General features: G+C 44.1%; 2 protein-coding genes across 6 annotated transcripts in view; one reads left to right on the top strand and one right to left on the bottom strand.

The window, feature by feature from the left end:
• LOC142949414 (STE20-like serine/threonine-protein kinase) overlaps positions 1-15,794 on the bottom strand; it is a 254,312-nt gene that overhangs the window by 22,135 nt on the left and 216,383 nt on the right. For 2 of the 4 annotated variants that reach the window (XM_076091041.1, XM_076091043.1), the window contains exons 1-2: positions 2,960-3,219; positions 437-2,728 (exon numbers count right to left, since the gene is read on the bottom strand). In XM_076091041.1, coding sequence (XP_075947156.1) covers positions 437-586 — 150 coding nt within the window. In that variant the 5' untranslated portion in view covers positions 587-2,728; positions 2,960-3,219. Of the gene's footprint in view, positions 1-436; positions 2,729-2,959; positions 3,220-15,794 lie in introns of those variants that run through there. The other 2 variants (XM_076091042.1, XM_076091044.1) reach the window with 2 other exon arrangements.
• stn1 (STN1 subunit of CST complex) lies at positions 1,517-7,191 on the top strand. Of its 2 annotated transcripts, XM_076091046.1 has the most exons (9): positions 1,538-1,888; positions 2,285-2,380; positions 2,682-2,759; positions 2,997-3,170; positions 3,538-3,649; positions 4,572-4,722; positions 5,144-5,266; positions 5,354-5,426; positions 6,570-7,191. In XM_076091046.1, exons 1-9 carry the CDS (start codon positions 1,756-1,758, stop codon positions 6,725-6,727), a joined length of 1,098 nt encoding a protein of 365 aa, XP_075947161.1. In that variant the 5' UTR covers positions 1,538-1,755; the 3' UTR covers positions 6,728-7,191. The 2 variants fall into 2 exon arrangements, with proteins under 2 accessions (XP_075947160.1, XP_075947161.1); XM_076091045.1 differs by having other exon boundaries at positions 1,517-1,888; positions 5,144-5,426.

Genomic DNA, 15,794 nt, shown 5'->3' on the forward strand with positions numbered 1-15,794 from the left:
CAAACAATGGCTCGATTTAAAATGATGAGGAGGGGGTTGTTGGAGCTTCTAAAAGCAGCTGAAGAGTAGATATGAAAAAGGCGTAGCCACGGCTTCTAATCTGTATGTATATGACAAATATGATGTTAAATGGTGGTTAATTCTCAGCTGACCAGGTAGAGAAGAAGTCAGTTTCGATGAGGGGATGTGATGATATTTGGATGTCACATGTACACAACCTTCATAGGGAGAGGGGTGAGTCAGGTATGTTGGAGGGACTGAGCGGTCCTATTTAACACCACCTGTGCCCCAGTGCAGGTGTGCTGTCTGAGGGGACCCTGCTGTACCTTGTGTCGGGGCTTCAGACAGAGCACTGCTGGGTACGGAGAGGTCACAGGAGAGATAGGGGGGAAGGCCACTCACTACAAAGAGAAGCTCTGAAGGAGACATTTCCTACCTTGAACACTTTTCCAAAGGCTCCATCTCCCAATTCACCGATGATGTCCCATATTTCCTCTGGATTCTCATCCCTGCGCACGTGTTCATACTGTTTCTTCTTCTTTTCGGTTCCTAATTTAAATATTTTACGGAAATTAAAAAACGACATGCTGAATCCTAGGTCCTTCAATGACAAAGGGATTCCACTTTAAAGAGCCAGAGTAGTGTCGCGTTCCTTGGACACTTTTAGATACTTTAGCGTAAGTCTTTGGAGTACTATGCGTGTCCCATTAGTTAGAAGTACCTGCTTGGAGAACGCAGCACGTTAGCTTTCATAATAGTTCGGATCTAAACCTAGCCTAGCCTTTGACACCGTTTGGGCCAGTCCAGAGAATAGCTCTTTCTCTTCGGGTCATTGTTAACCCCTAAATGTAGCTAAAGCTCACTGTTAACATATGATACACGCCTGAAGAAGACTTTATGTTTATGCAAAGTAGTAAGTAGCTCGTCGTTGTTCCAACTCCTGACGACCCACTGGCCCGAAAATCCTGTGGGGCTCTTTCTCAACCAAAAGAAAAAAGATGAGTAACGGGTCCTCCCAAGTAGTTGTATTCCACTGAATAATTCATCAGTTTCCTTCAGGCTAAACACGGCTACAGTTGGTCCGTACGTTAATATGAGCTAAAACGGTAAAAAAGGAAAAGAAAACGGTCATCGTTCCCTTGGTGTGAGACGGGTTTAGTAATCTAGCGGATTTAGTGTCTGTGCGCGTTCCCGAGTGCGCGCCGCTGCGGTTCTTTCTCTCCGTTCCCCTCGTGTTTGACACTTGGCGGGCTAATGTCAGTCTTCTGCTGCCCTCCTCTGTATGGGAGACCAAACGCAACTGGTGGGGGCGTTTCAACCTTCCACGACTATACTGTAGCGTATTTTCATCAAGAACAATAACCCATGTACTACTTGTTCATTGTAGTGTTACTGCGTCAATCTGCCACCATCTCCCCAATAAACACTTCATTCGGGTTCCTTTGTGTCCCTGCAACTACATGTCCCATACACCATTGCGAAAACGACCCCTCCGTACGGACAGTAAAATGCCAATAAGACTCTTTCAAACACATTATTTAAATATTTTAAGGCTAGTATGCAGCTGAAACATTTCTACCATGTTGCACGTATGTGTTAACGCTACAGAGCCACTGTAAATAATAAACACGCATTTAACAGAGCTCAACAACACGTCACGTGACCAATGTTTTGGGTTCCTCTCAAGAGGAACGGGAGCTAGCTTCTTCGCCGCCAAAGGAGAGGTCAAATATCTGCCTCTGTTTTCATCATGAAATGCAGCCAGCCACTATGGATCCAGCGGAAGAGCCCCCCTCGATGTTGTGGGGACTGGACCCGATCTTTTGTGCCTTCGCCAGGCTGTATGTCAGGGACATCCTGCAGATGACAGAGTCCATACAGGTGCCAGGTAGTAACAGCTAACGCTAGCGTTAAGTGTCGAAACATTTCATCTACTGACTGTATCCTTGGTCTTTCCATTTTGAACCTTCACAAGCAACATTAGCTACACGTGGGGGTATTTGTGTCTAACAGCAACGTTAAGTAAACTAACCAACCAAGCTATTTACAAACAGTTAACGTTACTCTAAATGCGACGTTAGCAAGTTAGCTAACGTCAACTAATTTCCTACTTTGTAAATTCGTTGACTACTTCATAAGACGTTTTTATTATGTATATGTTTAATGTTTCAATTCATTGACCATTTGACATCCTCCCTGTGTGACTTGTCTCGGTGATTGACTCACACCTGATGTTGACAATGACAGTCATTTTTGCTTTGAGAGTAATATTTCTGTCTACTAGGTATCTACTTCTACAACTTACATCCAATCTATAAAGTTGATGTACTCGGGACGGTGGTTTACAAGAGAGAAAGAGAAGACTTCTTCTGCTATGGAGGTAATCTCTCTGCGTCCCTGTGTGAAACAAAGATACCTGACTGTGAATGCTGTCTTTGGGAGTTATTTTGGGACCCACTGTGGCATTGTCAGCAAAAAGCGACATTGTTCCATGTTCTGGATAAACAGTGAGAAAGTCTCCATCTCTGACAATGCTCCAGTTTCTGTTGACATCTCACCAAGTGACACACACACACACACACACACACACTCCTGTTGTATAAAGGCCTAAAACAAGCATGGCTTTCACTTCCCAATCACAAGCAAAAACACATTTTGAGTATCCTTCCTTTTGTTCTCAGTGGATGATGGTACTGGTGTAATAAACTGCCTCTGCTGGAAGAGTGACCTGTTGAAAGAGGAGGCGGGTCCTACCAAATGTGAGTTTGCATTTGTATGGATCTCAATGTTAGCAAGATACTCTTCAGCCATATTGATGCCTTCTAGCTGAATGTGTCATGTAAATACATGAACTGTTTATTAGTGCAGCTTAAAAGTGTAGCATCATTATCGATTAGTTCAACTATTTTCAAAGGTGCTTCATAAATTCATTATTATACATTAATGTATTTCCACAAACCGTTGTGTGATGTCCGATATTCCTTTGTCATCTCCAGCAGGAGGAAAACACAGTGATGGGGCTCAAGGAGGCTTCAACCTAGTCGCTGAACTGGCTCTGCTGAGGCAGGCCCAGCAGAGCCGCTGCCATCTGGAGATCGGAGAGCTGCTCCGAGTCAGAGGACCGGTGAAGACGTCGAGGCAACAGAGAGAAATCATGGCCTCCACCTTCTGTGAGTACAGAGTACTGTCCCCTGCAGGCCACAGTGGCAGTTTGATACCAGAACACATCATCCGCTTTCACTTATTTACCTTCCAGCTACACCCACCAATGTCCCACCAATGTCCCAGAATACCAGCACTTAATCAGTGGTTCAGTAGAAACTACTTTTCAGAAGAAACTACTGTTGAAGTGCCCAGCAAGGACATTCTTTATCCTATTACTGCAGTCTTGTTTAGTAATGGCCTACACATTTATCTCTTCCACACACACACACATACACGCACACACACACAGCACATTCTTTATTTGAGGGTACCCACCATCGATATCATCTGCCCATTCGTCCCGTGTGAATCTGTATCTGTGTGTGTTCTCAGATAAAGTGAACGACCCAGTGATGGCGGTCCAGATAGCGTGGATGGTGGAGGTTCCTCAGCTCTACAGACAGTGCTATGACAAACCACTACAGCTGCAACCTAATGCAACGGGGTACACACATTAATCTCTGAACGTACTATCACAGTGGATTACCACTGTAGCCAGGTTTACATCCAAGTTATTGTACATTTTAACCCAATTTCCAGAAAATTGGCAAAAGAAAACACTTATTAATGCCTTTCCGTCCAACACTGAATATTAGTAGTTGGTTCACCAAGATAAACAGTTGGTGGCTGTAATACTCCAGTTGGGTGTAGTTAAATAGTTGTAGAAGAAGGCGCAACATGACAATTAAGAAAATGTTAGTCAAAGTTTCAAACAGTGGAAAACCATGTCAAATGGTAAATGGACTTGTATTTTTATAGCACCTGTCTAGTCCCCTGACCGCTCAAAGGTCTTTACCCTACCTAGGTCATTCAGCCATTCACACACACACACACACACACACACACACACACATTCATACAAGCACATCAGGATCAAAACTGATCATTCTCACACACGCACACAGATGGTACAGTAAACATTGTAAACATGAGTTTATGGTCTCAATCTCTAGTTTCAAGTCTTCTTCAATACAGCATGAAGATCATTTAGTACATTATGGTCCATTTAGAGTCAGATAGACCATAAAGCAGAGTATGCTTTAGGGGCGGGACTACCTTGACAGGTCGCTACCACAGCGTTGTCCGATCTGGGAGTTGTTTGTGTTTTCGTCTTGGAACTTTAACCCTTTTCAATATGTGTTTTCACTTCATCAAAGTTAATTGTAACATTTTGGTCCTAAAAATAGCTTATTCAGCGTTTGGTTGTTCTTAGCTTAAAATGAACCAACACTGAACACAGGCTCTCATCTAGCCATATATACATAGACAGGAAGCTGTCACAGCTGTCAGCACTTCTCTGTAAACATACATGTAAGCATGTAGTAGTAGTATGAATTGTATTAAGGCCAGATTCTTTGTCTGTTCAGTGACTCAGCCATCAGTTCCCTCAGCAAGGCAACGAATATCATCAAGGAGTTCTTCAAGCAGAAGTCGGTGACCAGGTTCAGACCCTATGATGTTCAGGACCTCCTCCAGCCTCTCTTCTCCAGCCAGCCTCAAACAGCATCAGCAGACCAGGTACGCCCCAGTAATAATATCACAATCCTTTCTTCTCTGAAGATGTGTGGTGAAAATCAAACTGCATTTGAAGTGTCCTTCTAACGTGAGAGGGATGAGTGAAGTTAGGAAATACAGCCAGGATTTCATTCCCAGCATAGACGCTCATTTGTATTCTTTCATTTGAGTTGTCGTTCTACATTTTGGTTTTACTTTAAAACTAGACAAGAAGACATCACACTGAGGTAGGAGAAAGTGATGAAGATCTAAGACTGAAACAAGAGGCAATAAAAACACTAATAGCACAGTGTCTGCGTCTGATTAATGCCATATCCCATCTCTACGTGTTATTTACTGTAAACCAGCGTTAATGCTCGTGTCATTTCAAATGTAACTCAATGTCCGCTCTGTTGTATTATTGTGCTTCTCTCTTGCTGTGAAGGAGCCTGTGGCGGGTCCATCCGCATGCCAGCAGCTACGCCAGCTCCTGAAGGAGGCCCTGCAAATTCTACAGGACGAGGGTGTTGTGTACCGCAAGGTCAAATCCCAGGATGAAGTCTATCAGGTAAGAAACAGCAGAGAAGTCTCCAATACACTCCTCCCACTTCAGTTGGTTATCTTCGTGAGGATTCATGCTGTCGCCCCTCACCAGGTGACTGCACATGACACAGATCTACTCATAGCCGTCAAAGACGTCATCAGGGAGGACTCGCAGAGAGAGAAGTGTAAGTACACTTCCTATGTTGGCTCTTGATTAAAGGGAAAAGTCGCCAGCATGTATGTGGATGTCCAATCAGTGTTGATGGTAAATGTAGTCAATTGAAGCAATAAATTCCTGAGTGTGTTTTATTGACCCTGAAGGCTGAGTTCTCCTGCCCGCAGTATATATATATATATATATATATATATATATATATATATATATATATATATATCCTTGAGCAGTTATTTCCGTGATGAGCTGAGTTGTAGTTCCAGACCGAGGTGGATCACAGCGTCTGCAGGCTGGGTTAGCTCCAGCAGCCGGCTCTCTTTGCAGGTCGACGTCCACATGCCGCTGAATGTGGTTAGGCTTTGTTCCGGTCGAGTGGTTAAATGCCAATTTGTTGTGACACAGCCCACGTAGAGCATTCTATACATCTTCTAGCTAATCAAAAATTCTGCCAAACTGCGCTTGTTTGACAAGGTGCCATCTAGTCCCACTCTCCTCCTCGCTGAATGCGAGGCAAACAGCCCAATATGTGTTGTTTTAGTCTTTTCACAGCGGACGCTCGTTGTTATGAGCCAACGTTTGACGAGGACGTAACAATTTCAGTGCAAATAATGTCAATATGTTATGTGTGTGTGGCTACATTAATGAAATAATAATCATGTCTCGACTAGTATTTGTGGTGCAGACTAGTGATGGTGGACGAGTTGAATCCACTAGTCTGGCTTTCTGGGTCTATACAGCAGCACTGGAGTCTACATTTACCATCAACACTGGTTGGACGTCCAGGACAAAGGCGGCACATTTTCCCTTTAAGTCTCAAGCTGTTGATCAACATTGACCTTCCGTATTTTTAGTTTGACTCGATGACAATCTCCTTTGTGGCAGTGTGTTGAGTAGAGCGGTGATTATCATTCAGTTGAAGGAAATGTAGAATTGAAGCTGTTTATCTGCTTGTCAGATTTGTACAATCACACCTACTGCATGTCAAAAATGGATTTCTTGCCATTCTGTGAGATTTTTGTAAGAAATATATCCAATAAAAATGCTGAATAACTTGGAGACCTATTGAAAAACGAAACTCCATAAGTGTGGTGAAGCCTTGCTTTCCATGGCCATATCCCTGCGTGCTGACCGTTGCTTCCTGCTGTGCCCGTAGATGCAGAGAAGGGTTGCCACATCCTGCACATCCTGTCTGCAGTCAGGCAGCGCCACAGCCTCAACGTGAGCAAAGCCACGCTGGAGCTGGTCCTCAAATCCCTGGAGTGCAACAGCGACATCATCAGCACCAGCGACGACCATTACACTGCGTTTTAGCTGGAGCACAGTATTACTGTAGTATTACTGGGTAGATTAGTATTAGTAATACTGTAGTATTACTGTAGATACTATATGCACTATGGCTTATTGCTCCAAAATGTGAGCGTCCATAGGTTGGAAGTAAATCATGTCTTTTTTTTATTCCTCTGTTCATCTATTGTGAATTTGAAATTATGACTGCATAATGACAGACATCAGGGAAGCTTTCAGGACCACTGTGCACTTCACTGTTATGATAGAAGACATGTTTCAATTAATAGGAAATGCATAACAGACCCGGGCTCATGCATGGCTTCATTAACCTGCTGAAGAGGCCTCTGGGGGGAAATGAAGGCCTCTACACACCGGTGGTGTTTCTTTTATGCCATTCATTTGCAAGTCAATATGTTTTTTCGAACTGTTGTTTTTAACACACATACTTTTATGCAGAGTGAGAATATTAAAAACATTCATACAATAAATGTTGTTGACTTAATGCAAATATGCCAATGACATATCTTACCATACCAACACATAGGACGTGTTAAAGATCTCTCCACATCCAACAGCCGACTCATGGCCCAGCAACGAAACCGATTCGTCATCTGTTGAGCAACTCATCCTTGTAAACGTTGTACATGCAATCCAAAAGTTAGTTTGGAATAATGGCTGAAGTGTCCTTAAAATCATAATGGTCTCTTAGTCTGGAGTCTCAAATATGCATCTGAAAAGGCCAGGAGTTTACCCAGCCGGAAGACTCGCCACGTCCACGCAAGACAATGATGCACTTTCTACAGGTTATAATTCTGCCGGTGGTATTGTTCAATGCCACGTCTGTACGCACCGTCAAGATGAGAGGATATGTTCGTTGTTCCCAGTTATCATAACTTGATGACATTATCTACATGTGATGCACAACTCTGGTGTTTTACCAGCTGTTCTGAAAGATGTTTCAAGTCTTTAAATCCACTTGCTGTCCAGACAGTTTCCTCTCTGAAAAGAAGACATGGAAAGAAGAACTGGGCTTTATATATATATATATATATATATATATATATAAATAAAATAATTTGCATATTTAAACATACATATTCTGAAACTTCATGTAGTAATCTGGGGAGGTTTCATGGTGGAGTCTACTACCGTATTCACCTGTAGTGTGCCATCTTAAAAGGTGACTGGTCTGTTTTTAGTACTGCTCTGACAACATGATAAGGGTCTCAATGCAGCTTAGCTGTGTCATTTCATCAAGTAAATAAAACAGCCACCAGGAAGAAGTGCAGCCTCTAATCAGGCCCTTTCACGCGCTCTCGTTCTGGTGCACAGGGGGGCAGTGTTCGGTCGTTAATTGGCTCTCTCATGTAGAGCAGGCGGCTGCTGATTGGTCGGCTTTAAAACATCTGTATCCATATCTCCAGCCGCTCGTGTCTCCGGCCAGAAAGCTGCTCGTGACTCAGATCCTGGAGGAGAGCTGCCCCTTTAAAGTAATAATACACAGCTTGTGTTGCAGTCAGGCCCGCATACATGTAACCGTATTTCATGGTCTCATTATAAGCGGGGAGGAAAAGTTGCGGGGCCCCGAGGGGGATGAGTGACATGACACTGATACACCGTCCCTCGGCTGCTTACAGACGCTCATTTCTCGTAGAGGGAGGCAGAGACTAATGGTTTTTTTCTCTCACGAGTGCTTTATTCAAGTAGCCCCGAGGACGTGCGCGCGAAGCCCATCCCACTCCGTTCCCCCAAAATTCACTGCGCCTGCTGAAACGCTGGGCTTCGCCGGCTCCCCTCGCGCTCAGACAGCCCTCCTGTACGCTCCAGGTATGCGGCTGTCCCTTCTGTAGGCACCGCGGCAGACACAAAGGAAAGTCGCTTCACTTAGTTTTTTTCTGTTTTAAGGTGACCGCCGTCCTTCCGCGCGCCGCCCGCCGTGAACATCGCTCCCTGCTCGGATATTCGGCTGTGTGGATTCCACCGGGACGCTTCAGTTCAGCAGTTTCTAATCATATTGACGGTGCGAAGGAAGCGCGAGCTGATATCTCAACGACCGCCGGATAGTTGGCACGAGACAGCAATGAATGTTGGGATCTCTCTCCCGTGATACGAGGTAGCTTATCCGGAGCCGCAGCAGCCGCCTGTCTGTCGCTTCTATGCATAGCCTTTGCAGGGTCAAGATGCAGTTCCGGACGGTGCTGGACGTGAAAGTCGTGGACGTGGAGAAGAGGCGCAATCCGTCTAAACACTACGTGAGTTGCCCGCCTCATCCTCACCCATGTCCCATTATTCCCCCCACCGTGTCCCATTCAGACGGGTCTCTGTGGCCTGCTCCCCGGTCTCAGCGTGGCACCGCACACGGCTGCGTTTAGTCCACTCCATGGACCTAGCTGCTGTGTGAGGAACCACGCTAAGTTAAGGTGTTGTTCAGCAGGATACCTGCTTATAAATAGTTACTAGCTGACACAGTTCATCATCACAGGTGAGCTGTCATGACTGGGAAGCTACTGACACACAGGTGACTCAACATCAAGTTATAACCTGGTAATGAATGTTCAACACTCTCCAGACACACCTGTGATGTTGGGGGTCAATATTCAGTATGTGGCACTTATGTATGGGCAAAGTATCTAACCTGTATTATTCATGGAGCTGTAAGGTTGAAACAAAACTTCCACAGCTAGATCCACACAGAGCTTCAGCCTCACAGGGATTCTTTGAATCCCAGCGGAACGTTTCATTTATTAAGGAGAATAATTATTGTATATTCTAACATGTCATGGGTTCAGATAACAACAATCAATCCAGGTCTATTCTATCATCTTCATCAGTTCAGTGATGATCACCGCTACCTGTCCGTGCTTGACAACATGTGTGAAAGTGGACAGTTTTCACACTTGTCCAGGCTTCTGTTTGTCTTTCCATGAATGTCTAAAATCAAGAGCAGCATGAGAACATGTGCACATGAAGCCCCGGAATGATCTGGTAACCAGTTGACAAAAATATTCTCACCACGAGTTCCATTTAGTTGTTCTGGAGCTTTTTCATCATATCACATGAGCTTCATCAGCAGATGGAGTTGTACACGTTAAAATGTTGTCCACGTTTACTTAAAAATGTAGATTGTAAGTTTGTTCTTGACCTTGGAAGCAGCAGTTGACAGAAGTATCTCACCACGAGGGTCATTTATAGTCACCGTTGTGGAGCTTTGACAGGCCTCAAACTCCATCTGATAACCCTTTTCTGATAAATCATCATCATCAATCATTTTGTCATGTATGTCACTTGGTAGTCTCCACATTTTCTGACAGGCTTCAGTGATTATTAGTACCTTGCTGATCCTTCCCTCCTGTGGCCCTCTTCATCAATACTACGCTTGTTATGAGTGTGAGTCTTGTGTTGGGGCTCTGCACTCCTTGGCCCCACTTCAGGTCCTATTTTGAGATCATAAACAAGTCATAATAAATGACTTGCTCGTAAGCAATTACAGTCCTGCAGACCCCTTGGGCCCAACGATATGTGGACACAATTAGCACACTCATTGTCCTTTGGAAGGAGGAATTCGCAGGGCTCCATCAGACCTGCTGACTTTTAGACAGAATGATCCAAACAGCACAGTGGATGAGACCACCTAAACACAGTTGACATTTTAACATAGGGGTGCCCCCAGTGAAAGTGATACCTGAAACTCTGACACTGTTGAAACCTGACTGTACGGAGCCCCGGGGCAGGAATGAGGCCCCCCCCCTCCGGGTATTGTGCATGTACTCTGTCGTCTTCAAGTACCCATCAAAAACAGAGCACGCAGCAGACTCCACATGGCAGCTTAATTACAGTTTGCCTGGAGCTGTTAAACCCACCAGTTCTCCTGTACTGGAGTACTTCCCCCTGCCCCCAGGTTTGCTGTGTGACAGTTACGTTGTGTATATTTGATTACACACTAACTTCTCTACAGCCCTTGTAAGAAATAACCACGGTCTTTAAACTCACATGCACTCACATGCACTAACATAACATGCACTAACATGCACTTAAAAGCACTCACATGCACTTAATAGCACTCACATGCACTAACATACTCGAACATAACATGCACTCACATGCATTCACATGTACTAACATAACATGCACTCACATGCACCAACATGCACTAGCATGTACTAACATGCACTAACATAAGATGCACTCACATGGACCAACATGCATTCACATGTACTAACATAACATGCACTCACATGCACCAACATGCACTCACATGCACTAACATAAAATGCACTAATGTGAACAAAGAGAGGAGAAGCTGTGATAACACACACAGAGAGAGAGAGAGACTTTATTCTCTGCTCTGGTAGACATTAGTCCTCTAGATCCATACATAGATATTAATGCTCTGAGTCGTAGGAGATATAGTAACACATGAAGAATGGTGTCAATGTTCTCACTCTCTATTCCTTAAAACACACACATTGAAAACAATAATAATTGTGCTTCTCATGTTAATGTGAGTATCTTCAGTGCTAAGAGACAATGAATGAATGCTCTGCTGTTGAGGATATCTACAGGGCTATGCATTTAATGCAACCTGGACTCTTAATGCACAGCTGCTGCTTCCACAGACTGGTTCAGTAATCAGTCCATCTGTATCATGGGCTTGTGGAGTGGTATCCAGGCCGAGAACAGTTGAAGTGTAACAGGAGCTTCTCAGAGCTGAGCTGAGCTCTGTTTTGGGCTCCTCAGTCTCAGGGGGTCAGTCCGTGGCCTAGTTTCCCTGGCTACCCTGTCTCAGGAGCCAAGGCTCATCACTGTGGGAAGAAAAAAAGAGGGAAAGGGGGAGGGAGAGGAAACGAGAGAAGACCCAATCTGTGGCACCCGCTAAATGTTTGTAATGTTTGGTAAACCAGCTGGACGTGCTGCCTGCATCACAGACACACACAATCTCCTCCTGCGATCGGTACGTGTTTGCAGGGGCAGGTGATGCCAGAGAGAGCACGGCCATGTTTACTTTAAGCTTCTGTTTCCCCTACAAGTCCCAGTGCCGTAACATTTCATTTTCTAGAGACCGGAGGACTCTGTTGTTATTGGGCACAGTAAAACGTGTCTTCAGAGAGCTGTTCTCCACTCAAATATGTATTTGGCCCATCAAACAAAGAGCGAAAGGGTCCCCGGTCTCAGATGCTCACCTCTAACTGGGAGGCTGATGTGTGCAGAGGTTTACGAGGCCCAGCGACTGTTTGGGAGAGACGACTAGCTGGAAAGGAAAGGAGGGAGGGAGAGGAGAGAGAAGAGGGGGAGTCAGGTCCATGCTCTCAATGCTCAGTTTGCAGAGCAATAACTCTGACCCTGATACTGACTGGGTGTGTATCCGTGTTCCATGCCGGGGGTTGTTTTCATGGGTTCAGTACCAGATGTTGTTTGTGATTGTGGGACGTTTTATTAGTCTCCTGCAGAAGTCTGAAAGCGTGCAAGTAGCTTTATTCCGATTAGTGCTCTCTCCTCAACAGCTCCACTTGTGATTACATCGTGCAGAAATGGCGATGCTCTGCGGAGAGACGGAGGATGTGCGGCCATCGCCGGAGAGCTCCGGCGCTGTTTTTTTTTTTTTTTAACGTCACCGGATGAGTTATTGTGTGACCGATGAAGGAGAGAGAGAGACAGAGGAGGAAGAGGAGAGATTAGGATGATAAGATATTCTCTCTCTCCACCAAAGCACAAAAGGATGATGTATTAGAAATTTCTGATCCTGGTTTATAATATCTCCACCAGAAAGTACCGCAAAAGTTAAATCATAGTATAATATATACACCCATACTTCAACTGAAAGGGGGACTCCAAGTATTGCTCTTACACTGGAGACGGATTTGAAACAAAAAAATGGTCGAAGTTTGTGTAACCCTGATGACATCACTATGACATCAGCACGAGGAGTAGTGACCATAGAGTTCTACAGGCAGGAGTCAGCTTTGTTGCACTACTGGTTCCCTTGAGGCGTGGAACCAGACATGGAAGATGTCACGACCTGGCTCTGAAGCCCTGACACTGCTAAGGGAGACGCAGACAGTTGGCCAAAAGTAAAGAGTTTATTAGACATGACAAGACGTCTAACTCGCAATGGTGGTGGCGAACGAGCCGTCCTCGTTCCTCCACGGGGTGATAGGAGAGCGCCGACAGGTTGCCAGGAAGGCGGAGCTTTATAGTGGGAGCACACCGGGCCCAGGTGCCTTCACTTAGGGCGATCACCACCTCTGGTACCTGCTGGCTTAAAGGAACATAAACAAGTAACCAAGATAGGGAACCGTCACAGAAGACTTGCAGTTTGAATGCAGACCTGCTGTGAGGACTTGAGACTGAGACCTCCACTGACCGATTGACACTTGAATCTGACTTGTCCCACATTTCCTAAGACTCAACCTCTATAAGCACATTGAGTGTTTGGACTTAAATATTGCTTTCCTAACTGTGTAAAACAAAATGCAACAAATGAACACATAGATATACATTTACTGAATCGCTATTTATTATTAAGATAACAAATCATCAACTTGGTGAAAGAATCTTTAAATAAACAGGAATCAGGATTCAAGTGAAAACCATTGGTCAAAACTTCAGGAATTGAAATAGCAGTAAATTATGTATAGAGATAGAATTGAATGGAATAGATGCTATCTGATATTATTATCAGTTATAATTGTAATGCAGGGCTGCCTCATCTTAGCTGATGAGTCCACTAAGATCTCTTTAGTCCTCTCATCGTTCTTTATGGGGGTTTTCAGCCGATTGACTTATTTCCTAAACTATTGAGCACATTTCTGCTGAACACAAGATTTAAAGAGGAGCTTTGTGGAGGATCTGTGGAGGAAGTCAAACAGTGGATTAAGACTTTCTTCAGTGGAGGACAGCTCTGGTGTAATATCATCTGGGCACAGCTTGGGCCTCGTTGGAGGTCTGTTAGTCGCCTCATGTTGCTTTTTAAAGTCACATATCAAAGACCTACTCTTGAGAGTGCAGCGGACTGGGTTCCTGCTCCCTTAGAAGCAGTGTTTGTACGGTAAACCCGGTTCTTCATCAGTACATGGCCTTCCTGGTCTCTTTAATCTGATCCAAAGAAAATGTTATCAAGGTGCACAGGACGTGGCTGCTGATTAGACAGGTTTTCCTCAGCACCCCTGACCATCCACCACAAAGGCACTGGATTGGTCCATGTCAAAGTGGGCACTGTTGTGGCAGCAGATAGAAGACCCCTGTCTTTAGTGGGTGTTCAGAGACCCTCTGCTAAAGCTTATGAACGGAATGGTTCCACAGTTGATTTGACTCTGGTGACATTAGCGTTGGCTTTGCTGAGAAACTTCTCTGAAGAATTTATTTGCTGTCATTTGTTGATGTGGCGAGAAGAAGTGACTGTATTAGACGAGTGAGTATATTTAGGTGGTGGTTCCATGTGGAAAGACTTAACTCCCATGCAAAGATAATTTTTCAAAGTCAGAGGAGCATGTGCGCTTTCATGGTCTGAAAGTATGATGTGTGTCTGTTTTATAGTTAACTTTAAATATAGTGCTTTAGGCGGGGTTCACTGCATTTAGTGGCTAGCTCCACGATCTCCGCCCCAGCAAGCCCTGCGCTCTCTTGCCTTCTTCACTTCACAAAACTGGGAGACTGGGTCCTGGCTTTCCTCCGAAACTGTAAGTTATTTTCCCTGTTCGTATCTCTGTGTGGTGTTATGTTATTAGAGAAATGGTTCTTTAGTCAAAGGGGGGAAAAAAGGAAGCTGTATGAATATTCATAGCCTATTTCAGAAGAACATGATGAAATAATCAGAGGTCCAATTTGTTCCGTCGCAACAATTCATGTTTGTCTCTCTGCTTCTGAGCATGAATAAAACTTTGGTTTTCAAGTCCCACTTCCTCCGTGGGAATAACAGATGAACCAAGTCTTTTCTTGCTATCTGGGACATTCGAGGCCCCCAAGCCTTCTTATGTTATGTTATTACATGTTTAGTTTTCCCTCCTCTGTGTTTTTCCTGTTTATGAATCACTTTTTAGACTCCTTTGAAAAGAAAGTTGACATGCCAGAAGATAGAAATGGAGTTTTGTCACGTGACTGACAACTCAACTAGTCTGCGATCAAGAAAGCAGCAGAATGATGAAATCTCTTGAATGACAGTAGTAATAGTACGAGTACATTTGATCAAACCTACTCACGCTCATCTACACTGAGTTCTGGTCCGGCCTCCTCATTGTTTTCAAAGTGAGCTGTGCTTGTTGAGTGTTGGACATCATGAGGATTCGTGCTTCTCCGTGTGAGCTTTCATTTTGCTTCCTTACCCCAAAAAAACCCTCTGCTCTCATGTTAGAATTGCAGCGATGCCTTGTTGGTCCAGACATGCCTGCTGCTGTGCAACAATGTCCGCAGCAATCACAAGATTCTGCTGGGCTTATATGTTGATTTCTGTGGTTCTGCAGAACATAGACGATCAATTGGAGACCTGTTGTCGGTGTTGTTTTCCTGCTTGTTAATATCAAAAATGTATGTATGAATATTCTTATCATATGGAGTTATCTGCAGATTATTTCTCAACTGTAATGTATCAGCATTATAGTTGTAAATTTGCAATGCAGATATAAGTGTTTATTAATGTATTTGTCCACAGATAAAACTCCTCATGTGGAGCCATGAGTGGACACATAATGACTGACAGTGTAGTGAATCACAGTTGTAATGATATAAGGTGTGTCTTCACCATGTTCAATACCCCCATAGTCCATAGCTGTGTACAATTAAGTCATAGTGTGTTATAAACCATTTATTAATTGTTTATATAGTGCTAATAAATGCTGTTACCTTTTTGTTCAACCAATACTTGATTGAAGGCCACTTCACACTCACTGTACAGTACTGGCTGTACTGGAGCTCTGAGTCAGCGTGTGGGCTGCATGAGAGAGGTGAGGAAGAAGCAGTGACCATGTAGTATGCAGAATAAAGTCAGTATGTAGAATAAAGTCAGTATGCAGAATAAAGTCAGTATTCAGAATGAAGTCAGTATGCAGAATGAAGTCAGTATGTAGAATGAAGTCAGTATTCAGAATAAAGTCAGTAT

Source organism: Anarhichas minor, unplaced genomic scaffold (genome assembly GCF_050575085.1).
Source record: "Anarhichas minor isolate MPS153535 unplaced genomic scaffold, ASM5057508v1 ptg000014l, whole genome shotgun sequence".
Lineage (NCBI taxonomy): Eukaryota > Metazoa > Chordata > Actinopteri > Perciformes > Anarhichadidae > Anarhichas > Anarhichas minor.

Bases quoted from the DNA above. Each gene is read 5' to 3' on its own strand.
- stn1 (XM_076091045.1), top strand. From the start codon at position 1,756: ATGCAGCCAGCCACTATGGATCCAGCGGAAGAGCCCCCCTCGATGTTG. The intron at 2,760-2,996 runs GTGAGTTTGCAT...TGTCATCTCCAG, and splicing joins GGAGGCGGGTCCTACCAAAT to CAGGAGGAAAACACAGTGAT. The intron at 5,427-6,569 runs GTAAGTACACTT...CTGTGCCCGTAG, and splicing joins GGACTCGCAGAGAGAGAAGT to ATGCAGAGAAGGGTTGCCAC.